General features: G+C 35.1%; 1 protein-coding gene across 2 annotated transcripts in view; it reads left to right on the plus strand.

The window, feature by feature from the left end:
• Window positions 1-22742, plus strand: part of pth2rb (parathyroid hormone 2 receptor b) — a 36019-nt gene extending 13277 nt beyond the window's left edge. For both annotated transcript variants that reach the window (XM_051094357.1, XM_051094356.1), the window contains exons 7-15: window positions 199-296; window positions 3993-4176; window positions 8030-8183; window positions 9217-9277; window positions 9409-9475; window positions 13310-13404; window positions 18988-19126; window positions 19720-19761; window positions 19916-22742. In XM_051094357.1, the coding sequence (XP_050950314.1) occupies window positions 199-296; window positions 3993-4176; window positions 8030-8183; window positions 9217-9277; window positions 9409-9475; window positions 13310-13404; window positions 18988-19126; window positions 19720-19761; window positions 19916-20473 (1398 nt within the window). In that variant the 3' untranslated portion in view covers window positions 20474-22742. The remainder of the gene's footprint in view (window positions 1-198; window positions 297-3992; window positions 4177-8029; window positions 8184-9216; window positions 9278-9408; window positions 9476-13309; window positions 13405-18987; window positions 19127-19719; window positions 19762-19915) is intronic.

Below are 22742 nucleotides of genomic sequence, written 5' to 3' on the forward strand. Positions count from 1 at the left end.
GGCGGGAAGAGTTGTGTCTTATTGACAAGTTTCGAAAGCATTCAAGAGTTACTTTTTGATAACAACGGTCCAATGAGAAGTAGTTGGGGTTGATTTCTTCAAACGCAAAGTTGTAAGCTGTAAAGCTGCTTATTTCGATTCAAATGCTAGTCTTTGGAAATGTTTAGGATGTTGACTCAAGTGTTGTTGTGCTTCCAGAGGGACTTTTTCGAGCGGCTGCACATTATGTACACGGTTGGCTACGCGGTGTCCTTCAGCTCGCTGCTGGTTGCCATTTTCATCATCGGATACTTTCGGTAATTGAACATCGGTTCCCGACAGACTTTGGTCCCGCGCGGCAAGTTAAAGAAACACTAATAACTCGGTGTATTCATTAAGAACTTGCACAGCAAGCAAACGTATTACACTTGTTCTGCACAAGTGGCTGCTGTTGAGAGACTCAAGCGGTACAATTGAGACAGACTCAGGTCTTCATCTTTAAAGACCTTCAGACATTAAATTAGCTGAAGAGTTCCCCGTTGGGGTTCAGCTATAACTGAACAACTTGTACTTTGCTTTTTCTAATTGAAAGCCTCCACTGAAGAGTGTTATTGGGTTCACATATACGCATAATTATTAGGACAACAAAAGGACACACAAAACATTTTATTTACTTGAAATATAATAAACATTAACTGAAATAAAATATGAAAAAAATATTTTATTTAGTTGCCATGATTTCTAATTTTTGTAAAAATAACTAAAAATGAAATCTTAGTAAAAGTTAATAAAAGTGACTAAAATGCACAACAAAATGACTAATAAAAAATTATTTCAAAGTATATATATATATATATATATATATATATATATAAAATAACAAAAGCACATAACACAATTACTAACAATTAAACCAAAACTGAATATTAATGTAAAAATCAAGTTTACAAAATAAATTAAAACTTTTAAGAAATGCATATAAAACAATTTAAAAAAATGACATAACACAATTACTACAAATTAAACTAAAAATGAAAAAAGTAAAAAAACAAACAAAAAAAAAACGATAAAAGTACATAACACAATTACTAAAAATTAAGCCAAAATTGAAAAATAATGTAAAAATTAAATAAAAAAATTACAACTATTTAGAAACCCTTAACAAAAAAGCTAAAAAAAATTAACAAAAACAACAAAAGCACATAACACAATTATTATAAATGTAGCTAGAAATTAAAAAAACATAAATAAAAAAATGAAAAATAAATGAAAACTATTTTGAAATACTAAAAAAGGACAAAAGCACAAAGCACAATTAACTAAAAAATGATCTATAAATAAAAAATAATTTAGAAATGAAAATAAAAGTTAAATCTAAAAACAGAATACATTTGAAAATGTTAACAAAAACTGTAATACTATATCAGTTATACTAAAAAACACTAATATGAAGATCAACTGTCTTTAAAATGTTTTCCATAAATTCTTTTCCAAAATTAGAAACATGCTAGCAACATGCTAATCATGTTAAAAACACACTAGCAACTCGCTAATCATGCTAGAAACATGCTCGCAACTCGCTAATCATGTTAGAAAAATGCTAGCAACTTACTAATCATGCTAGAAACATGCTAACAACTTGCTGATCATGGTAGAAACATGCTAGCCACATGCTAATCATGCTAGAAACATTCTAGCAACTCACTAATCATGCTAGAAAAACATGCTAGCAACTCGCTAATCATGCTAGAAACATGCTAACAACTTGCTGATCGTGGTAGAAACATGCTAGCCACATGCTAATCATGCTAGAAACATTCTAGCAACTCACTAATCATGCTAGAAAAACATGCTAGCAACTCGCTAATCGTGTTAGAAACATGCTAGAACTTACTAATCATGCTAGAAACACTAACAACTTGCTAATCATGGTAGAAACATGCTAACAACTTGCTTATCATGCTAGAAACATGCTAGCAACTTGCTTATTATGCTAGAAACTTGCTAGCAACACGCTAACAACTTGCTTATGCTAGAAACATGTTAGCAACTTACTAATAATGCTAGAAACATGCTAACAACTTGCTAACAACTTGCTGATCATGCTAGAAACATGCTAGCAACTTGCTAATCATGTTAGAAAAGTGCTAGCAACTTACTAATCATGCTAGAAACATGCTAACAACTTGCTGATCGTGGTAGAAACATGCTAGCCACATGCTAATCATGCTAGAAACATTCTAGCAACTCACTAATCATGCTAGAAAAACATGCTAGCAACTCGCTAATCATGCTAGAAACATGCTAACAACTTGCTGATCGTGGTAGAAACATGCTAGCCACATGCTAATCATGTTAGAAACATTCTAACAACTCACTAATCATGCTAGAAAAACATGCTAGCAACTCGCTAATCATGCTAGAAACATGCTAACAACTTGCTGATCGTGGTAGAAACATGCTAGCCACATGGTAATCATGTTAGAAACATTCTAGCAACTCACTAATCATGCTAGAAAAACATGCTAGCAACTCGCTAATCATGTTAGAAACATGCTAGAACTTACTAATCATGCTAGAAACACTAACAACTTGCTAATCATGGTAGAAACATGCTAACAACTTGCTTATCATGCTAGAAACATGTTAGCAACTTACTAATAATGCTAGAAACATGCTAACAACTTGCTAACAACTTGCTGATCATGCTAGAAACATGCTAGCAACTTGCTAATCATGTTAGAAAAGTGCTAACAACTTGCTAATCATGCTAGAAACATGCTAGCAACTTGCTAATCATGTTAGAAAAGTGCTAGCAACTTGTTAATCATGCTAGAAACATGCTAACAAGTTAACAACTTGCTAATCATGTTAGAAACATGCTAACAACTTGTTAATCGTGGTAGAAACATGCTAACAATTTGCTAATCATGTTAGAAGCATGCTAACAACTTGCTAATCGTGGTAGAAACATGCTAGCCACATGCTAATTATACTAGAAACATGCTAGCAAATTACTAATCATGCTTGAAACATGCTAGCAACATGCTAATAACTTGCTAATCATATTAGAAACATGCTAACAACTTGCTTATCATGCTAGAAACATGCTAACAACTTGCTAATCATGGTAGTAACATGCTAGCCACATGCTAACAACGTGCTTATCATGCTAGAAACATGCTAGCAACTTGCTATGCATGTTAAAACATGTTAGCAACATGTTATCTATCTATATATTTATCTATCTATCTATCTATCATCTCTTACATACTGTATTGCCTTCAATACATTCCAACTTTAACCTTTTAAAACTACTTTAAACTTCAAACTATTTCAGACTGAAAACCATCAAACTTAAAACATTTTAAAACTTCTTAAACTTTTTTAAACTTTCTGGTCCGGCTTTCTCAAGCCAACTTAAAGTTTGTCTTGACAAACTTTTTTTTAATCTAGTTTATTTATTATTATTTTTACTTATTAGTTTACTTGCCCTGGTGAAAAAAACAGCATATGCTGGTAGGTATGTTTTGATGCTGGTTTAAGCTGGTCCTTTGCTGGTTTATGCTGGTCGTGTTGCTGGTCAAGGACCAGCATAAACCAGCAAAGGACCAGGTTAAACCAGCATCAAAACATACCTACCAGCATATGCTGTTTTTTTCACCAGGGTGGTTACCAAGAAGACAGCTGTGCCAATTAAGAGTTTGATATGAAATATAAGATATGTCAGTTGTGAACAGAATATTTTTACTGGACATAATTTCCAATCAAACTTTGATTTTGTTAAATTATGCAGAAAGAAAATATTTGATTTGTGTATATAAGATAACATTAGCTTTAGCAAGACAAAAAGATAGGCTTTTTGTTCTACAAATATTTGAATATTTGAATGAACGGTGGCTTGAAATGTGTGACAGAAATCATTCATTCATGCAGGTTTGAAGGGGAAAAAGCACAAAACCAACAAGATTCCCCTGTGATTAGCTGAAATGCTCTATCTTTTTGTCTCCCAGGCGTCTCCACTGCACCAGAAACTACATCCACATGCACCTCTTTGTGTCTTTCATGCTGCGTGCAGTCAGCATCTTCGTGAAAGACAGAGTGGTGTACGCTAATGGTGTGCTACAGGAGTACGACACCATGCTAATGGACAACATCAGCACCGTCTCCATTTCCCCTCTTGACAAGACTCAATATGTGAGTGCAATAAATGGCCAATGCTGATGAAACTGGCCAAGTTTAATTTCTTTTTTGTTTTTTTTTTTGGTTGAGCTTTGGTGAACTGGCTCTAATGACTTTGATTAACTTAAATTAAGTTAAGTCTTCTCTGCATTGATATGGGTTGAGTGTTCTTTGCTCATCAAAGATTCATTTGGTCTTGTGCTGCATGAGCTTAAACAATGAATTGCACTGTTTGAAATGCATTAAAAACTACAGCTGGCTGGGATGTTCTCTATAAGCTTGATATTATAATTATGAAGTGGTGTGTTTTCGAGTGATTTAAATTGATCATGCATTTCTTTCTATTCACTTCAAGATGAAGGTAGGAGGCTTTCAGGACTAATGCAGCAAAATGAGGAGTGCAGCAAATGTGGATTTAATTTACTGCATCTGTGTATTTGACCATTCTTGTTAAGCCACTTGGAATGATGGGAAATGTTCACCCAAAAATTAAAATGACCCCATGATTTACTTATCCTCAAGCCTGGGTGTCTAGCAATTCTGACTTTTCTCTTCACAATCTGACTTTGTTGCTCACAATTGCAAGTTTACATCTCGCAATTCTGATGTTTTTCCACAATTGCAAGTTTGTATCTCACAATTCTCACTTTTTTTTTTTTTTTAAATTGCGAGTTCACATCTTGCTATTCTGACTTTTTTCATAATTGTGAGTTTACGTCTCACAATTCTGACTTGTTTTTTTGTCATTGCAAGTTTACGCCTTGCAATTCAGAATTTTTTCTCACAATTGTGAGTTTACATCAGGCAATTCTGACTTTTCTCTTTGCAATTTGACTTTGTTCCTCACAATTGCAAGTTTACATCTCGCAATACTGACTTTTTTCTCGCAATTCAGACTTTCACTACTTAATTGCGAGTTTACACCTTGCAATTCTGTCTTTTTTCTCGCAATTCTGACTTTTACGATGTAATTGCGAGTTTACATCAGGCAATTCTGACTTTTTTTCGTAATTGTGAGTTTTTATGTCTTGCAATTCTGACTTTTTTCCTCGCAATTCAGACTTTTACTATGTAATTGCGAGTTTACATCAGGCAATTCTGCCTTTTTTTCGTAATTGTGAGTTTACGTTTTGCAATTCAGACTTTTTCTCGCAAATGCGAGTTTCCATCTCGCAATTCTGACTTTTACCATGTAATGCGAGTTTACGTCTTAGAATTCTCACTGTTTTTTTGTCATTGCAAGTTTACGCCTTGCAATTCAGACTTTTTTCTCGCAATTCAGACTTTTACTATGTAATTGTGAGTTTACATCATACAATTCTGACTTTTTTCTTTGCAATTTGACTTTGTTCCTTGCAATTGCAAGTTTACATCACGCACTTCTGACTTTTTTCGTAATTGCGAGTTTACATCTTGCAATTCTGACTTTTTTCTCACAATTGCGAGTTTATATTTCACAATTCAGACTTTTATTCTGTAATTGTGAGTTTAGATCTTGCAATTCTTACATTTCTCGAAATTGTGAGTTTAGATCTTGGAATACAGATTATTTTTCTTGCAATTTCAAATTCTACATCTCACAATTCTGACTTTTTTTCTCTGAAGTGTGAGATATAAACTTGCATATGTAAGAAATTATCAGAATTGTGAGCTGACATTTTTTCCTCTGAATTGGACTTTGTAACTCACACTTTACTCGCAATTTCTAGTTTAAATTTCACAGTTCTGACTTTTTTCTCATAATGTAAAGTTTACATCTTGCAACTCTGACTCTTTTTTCACAATTGTGAGTTTACATCTTGCAGTTCAGACTTTTTAATCGCAATTGCGAGATTCTGACTTTTTTCTCGCAATTCTGACTTTTACTACATAATTGCGAGTTTACATCAGGCAATTCTGACTTTTTTTTGTAATTGTGAGTTTACGTCTCACAATTCAGACTTTTCTCTCGCAATACGGACTTTACACTTTGCAATTCTGACTTTTTTAATCACAATTCAGACTTTTACTACATAATTGTGAGTTTACATCTCGAAATCCTGCCTTTTTTTCTTTGGAATTTGACTTTGTTCTTCGCAATTGCAAGTTTACATCTCATAATTCAGACTTTTTTCTCGCAATTGCAAGTTTACATCTTCCAATTCTGACTTTTCTCGCAATTGTGAGTTTAGATCTTGGAATTCAGACTATTTTTCTCACAATTTCGAGTTTACATCTCGCAATTCTGACTTTTTTTCTCTGAATTGTGAGATGTAAACTTGCATATGTAAGAATCAGAATTGTGAGCTGACATTTTTTCCTCTGAATTGGACTTTGTAACTCACACTTTAACTCGCAATTTCTAGTTTAAATTTCACAGTTCTGACTTATTTGTCATAATGTAAAGTTTAAATCTTGCAACTCTGACTCTTTTCTCACAACTGCGAGTTTACATCTTGCAGTTCAGACTTTTTATTGCAATTGTGAGATTCTGACTTTTTTCTCGCAATTCTGACTTTTACTACGTAATTGCGAGTTTACATCAGGCAATTCTGACTTTTTTTTGTAATTGTGAGTTTACGTCTCACAATTCAGACTTTTTTCTCGCAATTCGGACTTTTACTATGTAATTGCAAGCTTACATCACGTAATTTTGACTTTTTATTGTAATTGCGCGTTTACGTCTTGCAATTCAGACTTTTTTTCTCGCAGGTGTGACCTTACACTTTGCAATTCTGACTTTTTTTTTAATCGCAATATGGACTTTTACTATGTAATTGTGAGTTTACATCTCGCAATCCTGCCTTTTTTTCTTTGGAATTTGACTTTGTTCTTCGCAATTGCAAGTTTACATCACGCAATTCTGACTTTTTTTTTGTAATTGCGAGTTTACATCTTGCAATTCTGACTTTATTCGCAATTGTGAGTTTAGATTGTGGAATTCAGACTATTTTTCTCACAATTTCGAATTTACATCTCACAATTCTGACTTTTTCTCTGAATTGTGAGATATAAACTAGCATATGTAAGGAACTATCAGAATTGTAAGCTGACATTTTTTCCTCTGAATTCGATTTTATAACTCACACTTTAACTAGCAATTTCTAGTTAAATTTCACAATTCTGACATTTCTCATAATGTAAAGTTTACTTCTTGCAGTTCAGACCTTTTTTCACGTGAATGCGAGTTTTCATCTCATAATTTCTGACTTTTTTCTCTGAACTCACAATTGTAAGAAAATATCAGAATTTTGAGCTGAAATTTTTCCTTTGAATTGGACGCTTTAACTCGCAACTTCTAGTTTAGATTTCGCAATTATGACTGTATTTCTCACAATTGTGAGTTCACGTTGTGCATTTTTCTGGGGGGCCTTTTTCATTCTTTTTAACAGACAGGACAGTAGAGATTGACAGGGAAACATAGGGTGGAGAGATGGGGACGGGACTGGCAAAGGACCACGAACTCAGATCACCAGAGGTGCAGTTGCACTATATGTCAGTGTGCTAACCGCTAGACTATCAGCACCAACATGTCGTGCATTTTTTATTTTATAAATCAAAAATGTGAGTTTATATCACACAATTCTGAGAAAATGTCAGAATTGTGGAATAAAAGTCTTTTTATTTATTTGTATTCATTGTCAGAAAGAAGCTTCCATAATATACTAAACAATTACTTGACCAATGTTTTTTAGTGACACTCCCCCAAATTGGAAAATTCAGACTTTCCGACTGTTAAATACACCACTGTGGTGGAATTCATACACATTCATTTCGTAAATACATTCATTCCAATTAAAAGGCTGCATAACAATGAACAGCTGTGCTGTGATTGGCTAAATGCTACAGGATTCTGAATGGCTAAAGCCAGCGTTGTTTGTATTTTCAGGTTGGCTGCAAGATCACAGTCTTATTCTTCATTTATTTCCTGGCAACCAACTACTACTGGATCCTAGTGGAGGGCCTGTACCTTCACAGTCTCATTTTCATGGCGTTCTTCTCTGACTCCAGATATCTGTGGGGTTTCACCCTCATAGGGTGGGGTAAGTGCACATGTTAATATCAATCAGTAGTTGACTTTGTTTTTAAACATTGTTTATTTTACCCTGCCCAGACGCAGCCGAACCAATTTCACAGCTTGTTATGATAATTCTCATCTGAGGCTTATGTTACGTCTGCCTTCAAGAATCTCAGTCGAATCGTTTTGGTGTCCTTTGAGACACAAACACTTACTTGAAGCCTTATTTATTCATACTTTATGTTTGATGCATAATACTCGGCTGGCAAGCCAAACAGACACCTTTGATGTGCAAATACTTTTGGGAAGGTTCCCGCATTCTTAGATACTTTATTGAAAGCCAAACGACTGAGAAGCCTAAACATGTTTGTCCTACTTTAAACAGACCAACAGTGACACAGAGTAGCTTTGAAGTCACAGATAATGTGTATTACTTAAACAACATTTTGATCTTCCAAACATATTAATGTGTTATCATGATCAATAATGCATAATTAATGTTGCTGGCATCGATGTGTTTGCACTAGAGTAACCGCCTAATGAGGGTTAAATTTTCATATTCAAGCACTCTGAAACATTAGATCAAAAACACATCACTGGAACTTGTTTGCTGAGGTCTGCTTTTGGCTTCTTCATAATTAATAAACTCAGTGTTTAGGGAGACACATCATCATAAATCAGTGGCCGCTGGGTCTTATTCTCAGCGTGGTTTTTAAAGTGAACAGCTGAGGCTGTAAACAAGGAAAATATATAGTCAGAATACGTTTTTTGTTTGTTTGTTTGTGTTTGACCAATGGCAGGTGAGGGGAGTGTTCAGAAACGTTCAGTTTTTTTCGTGTCAGCACAGAAACTATAGACTTTACATTTCATCATTTAAGGTCAGGAGGGTCAAGGAGACTTTCTGGAGGTTTTTGACTTGGATCTCATCGATTCACGATAAACACATAGAAAATTGTGTTGTTCCGGTGAGTTTGTGGCAAGTGTCGGACATGCTTCTGTGCTTGTATGCTGCATTACAGTTGATAAATCTTGTCATTTTCTAATTTGTGTGGCCGCAGGTGTTCCGGCTCTCTTCGTATCAACCTGGGCTGTCGTCAGGGCAACGCTAGCGGATGTAAGGTGAGTTCCCCGTACGTGATCCAGATTCTCAGTATGGTAAAACAGTCACACAGTTACAGACATACACACAGAGACACACAAGCTGTTCTATATATAAAGTCTAATATAATATTTCTGTCTTTCTCTCTTAGGTGTTGGGAGTTGAGCGCCGGCAATATTAAATGGATTTACCAAGTTCCTATACTGACAGCAATTGGGGTGAGTTTTTTGGCAGTTTACCAACAAACACAAACTTAACTGTTCAGTGTTGTTTATATACCATTATAATATTTCGAATTATTTATTGCATATTTATGTTACATATTTGTTGCTAATTTAGAACCAAATGTTGATTGACAGTTCACCCAAAAATGAAAATTCTGTCATTAATTACTCACTCTCATGTTGTTCCAAACCCGTAAGACCTTTGTTCATCTTCAAAACACACATTAAGATATTTTTGATGAATATCCAAGAGCTTTCTGACTCTCCACAGACAGCAACACAACTACCATGTTTAAGACCCAGAAAGGTAGTAAGGACCAGTGTTAGGGAAAGTTACTTTTAATAGTAATGCATTACAATATTACGTTACTCCCTAAAAAAGTAACTAATTACGTTACTTTTGCATTACTTTTTAGATCTGGGCAGGGCTTACTTGTTTGTTTTTAATACAAAAAGTTTGATTTATAGCAAAGGTAAAAGCCATTTCACAACACTCAACACAAAACTCTTCAGCATTAAAAAACAATGAAGCACAAATGTTAGTTTATCTGCATAATTTTTGCTTATTTGTTTGGTTGATCTGGATCATCAAAGATCAGCAGCAAAGACATTGGTTAAAGGAGAAGTCCACTTTCAGATCAAAAATGTACAGATAATGTACTCACCCCCTTGTCATCCAAGATGTTCATGTTTTTCTTTCTTCAGTCATAAAGAAATTATGGTTTTTGAGGAAAACATTTCAGCATTTTTCTCCATATAATGGACTGATATGGTGCCCCGAGTTTGAACTTCCAAAATGTGGCTTCAAGCGATCCCAAATACGGTTGTAAACGATCGCAGCCGAGTAAGAAGGGTCTTATCTAATAAAATGAGATTAAATACAGGTTAGGTTTGGTGTATGTACACTGTAAAAAATAAAAAACACAATTTGTTGAATCAGCTTAAAATAATTTGTTACCCTGCTGCCTTAAAATTTTAAGTTCAGTCAACTAAAATAAGTTTAGTCAACTTGAAATGTTAAGTAACAAATTAGATATTTGTGTTTGCTAAACTTAACAGATGGGTAAGTAACCCAGCTACCTTAAAATTTTAAGTTGATTCAACTCAAATATCTAAGTTGTCACTTAGTATAATTTAACATTTCAAGTTGAATAAACTTTTTTTGAGTTGACTGAACTTAAAATTTTAAGGCAGCCAGGTTACAAATTATTTTAAGTTGACTCAAATTGTTTTTTTACAGTGAGTGCTACTGAAGTGGGGAATTTTAGAAATTGGCCTTTAAAAATGTGTTGAAAATTGAAATCTGCAGATGCAAATAGATAAAGTGGAATAAAATAAACATTTTTGGAATTCAACCATTTAGACCTGTTACCAAAGCTACTGTACAGCTTATAAAGTTTTAAATAAGGATATTTTTTCTTTCATAAACGCATCGTTTAGCTTCAGGAGGCCTTTATTAACCCCCCCAGAGCTGTGTGGAGTACTTTTTATGAAGGGTGGATGCACTTTATTGGACATCAAAATCTCAACAGCCGTTCACTGCCATTATAAAGCTTGGAAGAGCCAGAATATTTTTTAATATAACTCCGACTGTATTTGTCTGAAAGAAGAAAGCCATATACATATAGGATGACTTGAGGGTGAGTAAATCATGGGTTAATTTTCATTTTTGGGTGAACTATCTCTTTAAATGTACAACTCTGTTACTTCTGAACCTGTTTATTTTATTTGACCAACTGAAAAGATTGAATTGATGGATACATTTAAGAAAGGTCAAGGCTACTGCAATGGGACAGGCCAAAACAACCATTTTCGAGTTGGCGGGCTAGAAACATTTAAGAAGTTTAAAACAAACTACTCATTTTGTGTCAAGTGTATGCTGGATAATAGTCTATCGAACACATCTAACAGTTCTCATTGCAAAACATGGGACTGGTGCCTCGCGGACCGCCAAATTGCACCGTATTGGTGAAAAGTGCCATCAAAGCAGTTGTTAAGAGGCGCAGCTGTCTTCCCATTAACCCCAAATTCAACCCCGTGCTCTGAACGCGATCCGCGCTAAAAGAGCTCGTCAAAGTCCCGTAATCTGGCGTGTCAAAGGGTCGATGTGGAAAGCGGCATGCTGTCGTTTGTTGACGTTCTGGGACTGAATGTGATTGACCAGTTAGCGGTTGCATGCATATATTTATCTGCTGGATGGGCAGACGGAGACATTATGCTGTTAATTATCGGCTTTGCCGAGCATAAGCGCTTCCCACAGTAATGGAGCTCCGATTTCAAGAACGTCTGGACCGTTGCACACCAGGAGAGCTGTAATTATGTGACAGAATGCAAATGTATTTTCGTCCTTGCTGCCTGTCAGCAAAACATATAAATTAGGACTTAACACACATGGATGAATTTGTGCACAAGCGCTCATGACTAACAATTTCTATGGTGTATTGATTACGACGTCTAAATGGACTAAAGCCGAATAGGAAAAACTGTTTAAACCTAGTGAAACTTTCACGACTCACATGCGACGGAATAATTCCCAAGTGGGAAAAAAAATAAGCAGAATGGAACTTTTTGCACTGTTTAACACTTGCACAAAGGAGAATTTCGTCATTTCATCCACACAGTTAATGTCTGGAGTGGAAATGACATTTTAAACACCTTTGGAATAAAATTGCTTAATTGTCCTGCAAATGGTAATTTCAAAGCTGTCCACAAAACACACAATTAAATATTATTTTCACACTTTTTGAGCAATTTTACAGAATTACAGCTTGATTTGAAAATGACACAACAATAAAAACTAAAGTAATATTCACCTGTTGTCTTTATATTGTACATTGTCTCATTTTATTGCAATAACTATAAATAAAAACATTAAAAAATTAAAAAGTGAAATTGTGAAATTTTAGCAGCCACATCCGATGGACAGCCATAATTATTAAGTGTTTATCATTTTAGACTGTCATAGTTTTTAAAATGTAATGCAATAATATTTTATATATAATATTTACCAAAAAATAATTTTAAAGATATGATATAAAGCATTATGCATATATATATATATAAAAATGTAATTGAAATTATATATATATATATATATATATATATATATATAGTGTCAGTATTGTTTATTAAATACAGTAATAAAACAAAATAAAATATATTCATAATAAAAATGTATTTTATATACCAAATGTTACTTTAATTGTATTATTAATTTATGAATAAAACATTACTTCCTTTCATAATTTTATTTTTAGACTGTAATAGTTTTAATGTACAATATAATGTACAAAATTTTACATTAAAAACAGAAACATTGTTATATAATATTATGTAACTTTAACAATATAATATATGTAAAACATATTTAAATATAATTTAATATAATGTAACATGTAAAATATATTTTAATATATTTAGTCATTTTATATATATTTTATTTATTTATTAATATTTATTACAATTTTATATATTCATATTTTTGGATAGATATTAAACTAGAGAGAGAGAGAGAGAGAGATGATAAAATATAATTTAATGTAATGTAATGTAACACATTGAAAATATATTTTAACATATTTAGTAATTGTATGTATATATATATATATATATATATATATATATATATATATATACACACACACACATATATAGTCAATACTATTTTTTTTGAATGGATATTATAAATTATAGAGAGAGAGAGAGATGATAAAATATAATTTTTATTTATTCATTATTATGTCATCTTTATAGAAAGTGTTTTACCCTTTGCTCAAATGAATTATGAAACAACACAATTATAAATGAATCCCTGTTTCTTTCTTGCAGCTGAACTTTATTCTGTTTGTAAATATCGTACGAGTTCTGGCCACGAAGATCCGAGAGACGAACGCGGGGAGGTACGACACTCGTAAACAGTACAGGTGAGTGCATGAAATTACTGTTATGCTGGTACATGACCTCATATGAGGATCTATACTATATGAAATTGGATTTGAAATTGTTTTTCACCAGTGACAAATTACATGCAAATCCAACAGTTGCCGTTTCTGATGGTACCTGATTCCATAAGCCCAAAAGTACAAGTGTTACTTTATAATATACAGAATAGGTTCCTTCCAGCCCATGCAGCGACTGGATTCTGTTTGCCTGTGTTTTTGTGGTTGTTTTCGGCAAGGTGGAGTGTTTGGACATCACTGGTGAGATATCCAGGAGAGCACTGTAATTTTCCAGAGGGTGTTTGAAAGGCTTTCTCACATGAGCAAGAGAAGAGAAGGAGAGAGAGAGAGAGATCTTCTTATAGTGCGGCTTTTATTAACAGCATGTCTGCCTTTGGGTAAAAGTCACAGGATCTCTCTCACTAATAGTGTGCGAGTGGAACCGACTGTAAGGTCAGTCTGTATAGTGATAGTCTCATATCAAAGCTGCCTGTTAATCAAGCAAATCCCTCTTGTCTTTGTTAATAATGTTCTCGCTGCCTTTGAAGTACAGTTTTACTGTTGGCAGCTCTTTAATGATGCTCAAAACTGCTCTAAAGTAATGCATATGCAAGAAAACTCACTGACACCATGCTAGAGTGTTCTGGGTCATTGCTGGTTGTTTAAAACATCCGATGATCACTGCAAATTATATCCTGTCGAAAATCTAACATAAGTAATGATGAACGATGTCCTTACTACCTTTCTGGGCCTTGAAGGTGTCAGTTGTGTTGCTGTCTATGCAGTGTCAGAAAGCTCTCAGATTTCATAAAAGATATCTTTACTTGTGTTCCGAAGATGAACAAAGGTCTTATGGGTTTGTAATTAATGACAGAATTTTCATTTTTGGGTAAACTATCCCTTTAAGTGTGATCTGACTGATCGCTGTAGCACCTCATTTAAAGCGACTGCACGGAGTGAGAGTCTCTTTTCACTTTAATGCAAGTTATAACCCAAAATAAACAAGAATGAACATAAGAAGCTGTGTTTAAAAATAAAGTACAACTTACTGAGGTGTATCACGTCTCATGTAATCACTCAATCAGCATTTCAACTAAAAAAAAATGTCAAATACAGCAGCGTGCGTACAAAATGTCACTTAACGTTGCATTTAAATCAGAAAAGTTATCCACAGTGTTCACAGTTGGTTAGTTAGCTATAAAAACACTGTATAATTAAATAAATCCTTAAAGTTTTTTTGAAAACTACCTTATGTGCACTTGAGTGGTACACAAACAAATTAGTTTTAAGTGTGATTATTATCTTTAAAAAAAAAAAAAAAGTATAATAATAGCCGTTAAATATAACATTATTAATAATTCTGTATGAAAACCAAAAGATCTATTTTGGCATCAACAGATGACATTATGAATAATTTCTTAACAAAACCAAATTATCATATCGGTATCAGCATTAGCAAATGTCATTACGAATAATTCCTTAAGAAAACCGAATTACTGGTATTGGCATCGGCATCAGCAGATGTCATGAATAATTCCTTAAGAAAACCAAATTATCAGTATCGGCATCAGCAAACGCCACTAAATAATTCCTTAAGAAAACAAAAGTATCTGTATCAGCATCAACAAATGTCATTATTAATAATTCTTTAAGAAAAATGTATCGGTATAAGCATCAACAGATGTCATTATGAATAATTCCTTAAGAAAACCAAATCATTTGTATCAGCACCAGCAGATGTCATTATGAATAATTCCTTAAGAAAACCAAATTATCGGTATTGGCATCGGCATCAGCAGATGTCATGAATAATTCCTTAAGAAAACCAAATTATCAGTATCGGCATCAGCAAACGCCACTAAATAATTCCTTAAGAAAACAAAAGTATCGGTATCAGCATCAACAAATGTCATTATTAATAATTCTTTAAGAAAAATGTATCGGTATAAGCATCAACAAATGTCATTATGAATAATTCCTTAAGAAAAATGTATCGGTATCAGCATCAACAAATGTCATTATGAATAATTCCTTAAGAAAACCAAATTATTGGTATCAGCATCAGTAGATGACATTATGAATAATTCCCTAAGAAAACATAATTATCGTATTGGCATCAGCAGATGTCATTATGAATAATTCCTTAATGCCAAATTATCAGTATCTGCATCAGCAAGTGTCATTATAAATAATTTCTTAAGGACACCAAATTATCGGTATCATCAACAGCAAATGTTATTATGAATAATTCCTTAAGAAAACCAAATTATCAGTATTGGTATTAGCATCAGCAGATATCGTAATGAATAATTCCTTAAGAAAATGAAATTATTGGTATCGGCATCAGTAGATGTCATTATGAATAATTCCTTAAGAAAACAAAATATCGGTATCAGCATTAGCCAATGTTATTAATATCATCAATAATTCCTTAAGAAAACTGAATAATTGGTATCTGCATCAGCAGATGCCATTATTAATAATTGGCTATCGGCTAAATGTAGTGTCAGTGCATTCCTACTTATATTCCTACTCAAATATAATTTGAGGTTTCATAATTATAAGAGCCACAAGTTACTTATTTCTTTATATGGATGTGCATACTAAGAATTGTGAATGAAGTGAAATAAATTTAAATATATCGAAAAACTTTCCCGTTAATTTATAAATAGGATAAATAAATAGGATAGATTGATGGGCAGTTTAGTTTGCACTGAAGTGAAATATAGATTAATAGATATGTATTATCTTAATCATGTGTGAAAGTATTAGAGCCACTGCTGAGAGTGTTTTAAATCTACAGGGGTTTGATAACCTCCAGTGAAATTGAATCTAGGCAATGAACACTATTAAAGACGCTATGGATGAATGGACACAGTCGCTTTTTACTCTTAATGAGAGTCGGACTTATGCTCTGAACTTGAAGTAATTAAGCAATTTCCATGTGATTTGAGCTCAGCGCAGGTCTCCTCTGCTTCTGTGACGCTTTATTTGAGGATGTGAAAACAGCAGAAAGGCCGCCCGACTCAAAACTCAGTTAAACTTTTTCCAATTTTCTGGCCTGTAATGAAATAATCAGCCTTTAGACAGACATTGACTATCACTTTCAGTGTCTCACTCTCATTTTAATTTCAGTCTCTCAGCAGCACGACAGAGGCTGTTTTCCATCAGTTTTCCATCACTTTACTCAGTGTGAAGTCCAAAACCACAGTAAAACCATGATGTTTTTGGAACTACCTTGGTGTACCATGTAAATACCGTGGTACCATAGTATAACCATCACAGGTGTACTGTTTTGTAAAGTTGAAAATAGTGATGGGAAAAAAATCTGTGGGTTTGGCACCCACTACACTGGTTTGCTGGTGTGTAGGTTGTTCTGAGTAGTTGCTAAGTGGTCTGTGTGGTTTTTAGGGTGTTCTGGCTGGTTTTAGGGTGTTCTGAGTGGCTGCTACAGTGTTCTGAGTAGTTTTAAGCTGTTCGGAGTAGCTACTATAGTGTTCTGAGTGGATATGGTGTTCTTTGTTTTTTTTAGGGTGTTCTGAGTGGTTAATATGGTATTTTGTGTCATTTTAGGGTGTTTTGGGTGGTTGATATGTTTGCTCTTCTGTGCTTTTTAGGGTGTTTTGGGCTGTTTAAGGGTGTTCTAAGTGGTCACTATGATGTTCTGGTGGTTTCAGAGTGGTTGCTATGTTTGCTTTGTGGTTTTAGATTGTTCTGAGTGGTTGATATGGTGTTTGGGTGGTTTAGGGTCTTCTGAATCATTTCTATGGTGTTATGAGTAGTTTCTGGAGTGTGGGTTTCTGGGTGATTTTTAAGGGGTTTCAGAATGGTTGATGTGGTTTTTTGGGTGTTTGAGGATGTTCTAAGTGGTTGCTGTGTTTGCTGTGTGTTTTTAGGGTGTTCTCTGTTTTGGGTGATTTCTATGGTGTTCTGTAAGGCTGGTATGGTGTTTTGGGTGTTTTAGGGTGCTTTGAGTGGTTACTATGGTGTTGCGATGTTTTTAGCTTGTTCTGGGTGGTTTTTAGGGTGTTCTGGGTGGCTATTGTGCTTTGGGTGGTTTCTAGGGAGTTCTGAGTGGTTTATAGGGTGTTCTGGGTGGTTCTTATGGAGTTTTGAGTAGATGCTATGTATTATGTGTGTTTGTTTGGGTGTTTGTATGGTGTTCTGTTGGTTTTTTAGGTGTTAGGTGTGAGTGGTTACTATGGCGTTATGGTGGTTTTTGGGTATTCTGGGTGGTTAGTATGATGTTATGGGTGTTTTTAGGGTGTTGTGAGTTATAACTATGGTGTTTTGGGTCATTTCCAGGGTGTTACGGGTGGTTTCTATGTGTTCTAAATTTGAAAGTGTTCTGGGTGTTTTTAAGGGTGTTCACAAGGTTGTTATGTTTGTGGTGTGGTTTTTAGGGTGTTCTGAGTGGTTGATATTGTGTTCTCTGTGTTTCTAGGGTACTCTGAGTGGTTACTATGCTGTTCATGTGTTTTTAGAGTGTTCTGGGTGGTTTTTAGGGTGTTCTGGTATGATGTTATGGGTGTTTTTAGGGTGTTATGAGTGGTTACTGTGGTATTTTGGGTAATTTCTAGGCTGTTCTGGGTTGTTGCTATGTGTTTTATGTTGTTTATTTGCGTGTTCTGGTTAGTTCTTAAGGTATTATGGGTGGTTGGTATGATTTATTGGTGTTTTTAGGGTGTTATGAGTTGTTACTATGGTATTTTGATCTATTTTGATTTCAGTGTGTTCTGTGTGGATTTTTTTGGGGGGTGTTCTGAGTGGTTACTATGATGTTCTAGTGGTATTTAGGGTGTTCTGGGTGGTTGGTATGATGTTATGGGTGTTTTTAGGGTGTTATGAGTTGTTACTATGGTATTTTGATCTATTTTGATTTCTGTGTGGTTTTTTTTGGGGGTGTTCTGAGTGGTTGCTATGGTGTTTTGGGTGTTTTTAGGGTGTTCTGAGTGGTTACTATAGCGTTCTAGTGGTATTTTGGGGCGTTCTAGTGGTATTTAGGGTGGTTAGTATAATGTTATGGGTGTTTTTAGGGTGTTATGAGTTGTTACTATGGTATTTTGATCCACTTCTAGAGTTTTCTTGGTGGTTGCTGTGTGTTCTATGTGGTTTAGGGTGTTTTGAGTGGTTTAAATAATGTTCTGGGTGTTTTTAAGAGGGTGTTCTGAGTGGTTGTTATGGTGTTCTGGGTGGTTGGTATGATGTTATGGGTGGTTTTAGGGTGTTATGAGTGGTTCCTATGGTATTTGGGGTCATTTCTAGAGAGTTCTGGGTGGGTGGTTGCTATGTGGTCTATGTGATGTTTAGGGTGTTCTGAGTGGTCGCCATGGTTGGTGTTTTGGGTGTTCCGAATGGTTACTATGCTGTTTGGGTGTTTTTTTAGGGTGTTCTGAGAGATGTTAAAGGCAAAAACTGTTGCTGGTTGCTGAATGCTGATTTTTTAAGGTTTCATGTTTATAAGAGTCACAAGTTTCTTTATATAGCTATGGAATTAATCATGGTGAATAAAGTAAATAAAGATATAATACAGAAATATTTCTAAACAGTGTGTTTGTGTCTATACAGGAAGCTGGCTAAGTCCACACTGGTTCTGGTCCTGGTTTTCGGCGTGCACTACATAGTGTTTGTGGGAATGCCGCACACGTTCACAGGTCTCGGCTGGGAGTTACGCATGTACTGTGAGCTGTTTTTCAACTCATTCCAGGTGACTTGCTGACTAATCAGCTAAAGTTTCCCCTCTCAAGAAAAACTGACTAATGTAACGTGATAACGTTGAATATAATGATGAGCCCCTTTGCTTTTCGGTTTAATTTACTCTGCCGGCATGATAAATAACTGCACTTTTATATTTCGGAAGCGTTTTGCAGCTTATCTGGAGACGGTGGGAAACAAATAACAGCATGCAGGGAATAAATTAGGGGAGATAACAAAAAACAATTCACAAAATAAAATTAAAAATTGCTGCTGACGTGCATCAGAAGCTTTTTTGTTTTAAAGGTAAAATAAATTTAATTAAAATAAATGAAAGTAAATTAAAAGTTGGCGCCGAGGTCCAACATAACCTTTTTTCATAGTTTTTCTGTCTTGTGAAATAAAAGCCAAACAGATTACTAATTATACTTATTTATTGTATATACTTACATATATTATAAATAAGTACTGTATAAAGAAAGAACTAAATTAACAGTGAACAAGTTTGGCAAGGAACTATTTCTTACTGGTGATATTATATTGTGTGTGTTGTTCAAATTTTCTGTCCACTTGTCCTTTTAACCGTTGTTTATCACTCTCTTTCAGGGATTTTTTGTGTCCATTATCTACTGCTTTTGCAATGGAGAGGTGAGTGTGGGCGGAACGACATTCATATTTCAAATACTGACACTTCAGCAAAGTTCGTATTCAAAGTGATTATTCACTTTCTCTCAACCTTTCAAAGGTTGTGTAAAAAGGCAGCGCACAACATAAATTTTTGCTAATTATTGTTCTCTCCCAGGTCCAGACAGAAATCCGAAAGACCTGGCTTCGCTGGACGCTTGCCTTTGACTGGAAAGGTCCCGTCGTTTTGGCCAACTACCGCTATGGGACAGTCCTGAACAGCAGCGGTGCCAGCGTCCAGTCCCAGCTCACCTCAGTGACCCGCAGTTCCGCCCTCCTCACCAGCAGGGTGTACCGCTGCACCGCTCAGCCCAGCGCTGGCTCGTTAACGCACAATTCGCAAATACACACCACCCTGCCTGGTTACGTCTTCAGCAACTCGGACATCGAGAGCCTTCCACCTTCCATTCCAGAGGAAATTGAAGAGGAGGCCAAACACATTGACGACATCACGCTCAAAGGCGTTAACAACATCGCCGTACGACAGGAAGCCCTCAGCATCTGTTTCGAAGAGAGCGGACAAAGCTCATCCCACACGGACTCTGATGACGTCAGATGTCGTCCCGATGACGTCACAACACCAGAAATCGGCAAATGCACTGATAAAATATCGCTGAAGGATTCTTTATCGGTGCGGTACAACAGTTTGGATCAAGAGGACGAGGAAGTACTTTAAAATGAAGTTTGCAATCCATTTTACTTCTGCAAAGCAACGTGTCTATAATTGGAACGAAAAAATAATTGATTAGATTGTAGAAACCAGCAGATTGGAGCCTAATTTGCTAAAATAGTGCCTGAATAGCTATTTGGCTATTTGTTAGCGTTATCCAATAATGCTAAGTGATAAAGGTCTAAGTGAAAACGACGTAAAAGGAAAGTACCGTAAGTTTTAATACTAAGGCAAAAATATTTTTCAATGTTTTTCTTTGGAATGACATGCATTAATTCACAATAACACAGAAAACGTGTCTTATACGGAATAGTTCACCTAAAAATTTAAATTTGCTGAAAATGTACTCACCCTCAGGCCATCCAGGATGTAGATGAGTTTGTTTCTTCATCCAATTTGGAGAAATGTAGCATTACATTACTTGCTTGCCAATGGATCCACTGCAGTGAATGGGTGCCGTCAGAATGAGAGTCCAAACAGCTGATAAGAAACAACACAAGTAATCCAAATGTAATCCAAAAGTAGTCCATCAATTAACATCTTGTGAAGTGAAAATCTGCATGTTTATAAGAAACGAATCCATCAAGATTTTTTAAATTCAAAAATACGAGTCATCTATCCGTAATATTGTTTATCCAGTGAAACTACACCTTTAAGAAAGTAAATCAAGTCCGTTTTGATTCGTGTTGACTTTGAAATTATCGCAAATAGTCAAACAAGGAGTTCTTACGTGTTGTATAATGCATGAAAAAAATATTGGTTGAAATCAACTGGTTTCACTCGTTCCGAGCCTTGCGAGAGATTTGTGTTGACATTTGCGCTCTTCTTTGCTGGAAATTCGCGCCACCTACTGCCGTGTAAGACTGTTGACATCGTTAAGTTTGGTAAAGTAGCTATGTGTAAATATTTCCTCCACTAAGTGTCAAGCTGTGGGTTTATTTTTGCGATCAAATGACGTCCGGTCATTCAAACAGTGGGAATAATTCATGAAACACAAGCGAAATGCGTTAATAGTTCGTAAACGTGTTCTTGTAAATGTTTTCAGTTTATGCAAGAGTGGTTTTACAAATCATTTAAAGAGAACCCTGGGTATTAAGACTTGTGTGGCGTAAATGATGTCTTTTACTGCAATATGTAGTAGAAAATCTATTAAAGAGTTACGCTATTTCAAATATCCACATCGTTTAATACATATTTTAGACTATGGGGGGTGGCGCCATTATTTTCAATGATGTCAAATGGCTGCACTTGGTGAGCTACTAGTGCTACCGGTTGCTATTTTTACCACGACACAACTCAGAATACACAAGTCGCAAAATACAATACTGATACGATGACACATTGTGTGGCTTTTGGTTGTAATTTTTAGTCGAAGGTCAACGAGAAGCGATGCAAGTTTTGACTGCTTTCCTAACAATAAAAAGAGGGGAAAAGAATGCCTGTGGACGAATAAAACTTCCTAAAGACCCACGATCTCTTCACTTTAGCCCTGATGCCTTTTAGCTACTTAAAGAGCTTACAAATGGCAGAGACAAGAAACGCTAGATGCCATCCTGGCAGGATGTAAACATGCCGATGCTTGTCATGATGCCGCAGCCACTACAGGAGTTTCTTAGCGTGGATTTCACATGATATCCGGGGGTGTTTAGACTCCTTGTGGGGAAAAAAACAATGGTACAGCATTTCTACCTGACCTCATGGCGAAAACATACCTGTGGGAACTTTATCACAAGACGTGAAATACATACCAATAAGTACATATCACTGCAGTTTCCAACAGAAATGAACACTAGAGGCGGTAAAAGAGCGAGTACTTATAATCGTTTTCGTACACAGTTATGATTACAGCTCCATATGTTTCGACAAGCTTGCTCAGTAGCTCAGCTAGCACAGGATTGGACTTAGTATGCGAAATCCTTGGGTACGAATCCTGTGAAAAACATGAGGATGCAGCTGTATATTTATGTTCATTATTCATTCCATAGTGTTATCCATATATCATAGTAACAGTAGATAATAACAGTTTTAACCACAAATATAGCACATCTTTTTACAAAAATGTAATATGGTTCCTAGTATAAATGCATAAATGCTATACCTTAATAAAAAACTGTAATTATATTCCTTTACTCCAATACATTTAATACATGTCAACATTAATAATATAATAAAATTCGACACAAATATACCCACATTTCTGACACAATACTACTGTGCACTTAGAGCTACTATGGTAAATGATTTGTAGATTAAAAAGCCTTCTGACTGTATTGTT

The sequence above is a fragment of the Labeo rohita genome, chromosome 22 (assembly GCF_022985175.1).
Source record: "Labeo rohita strain BAU-BD-2019 chromosome 22, IGBB_LRoh.1.0, whole genome shotgun sequence".
NCBI lineage: Eukaryota > Metazoa > Chordata > Actinopteri > Cypriniformes > Cyprinidae > Labeo > Labeo rohita.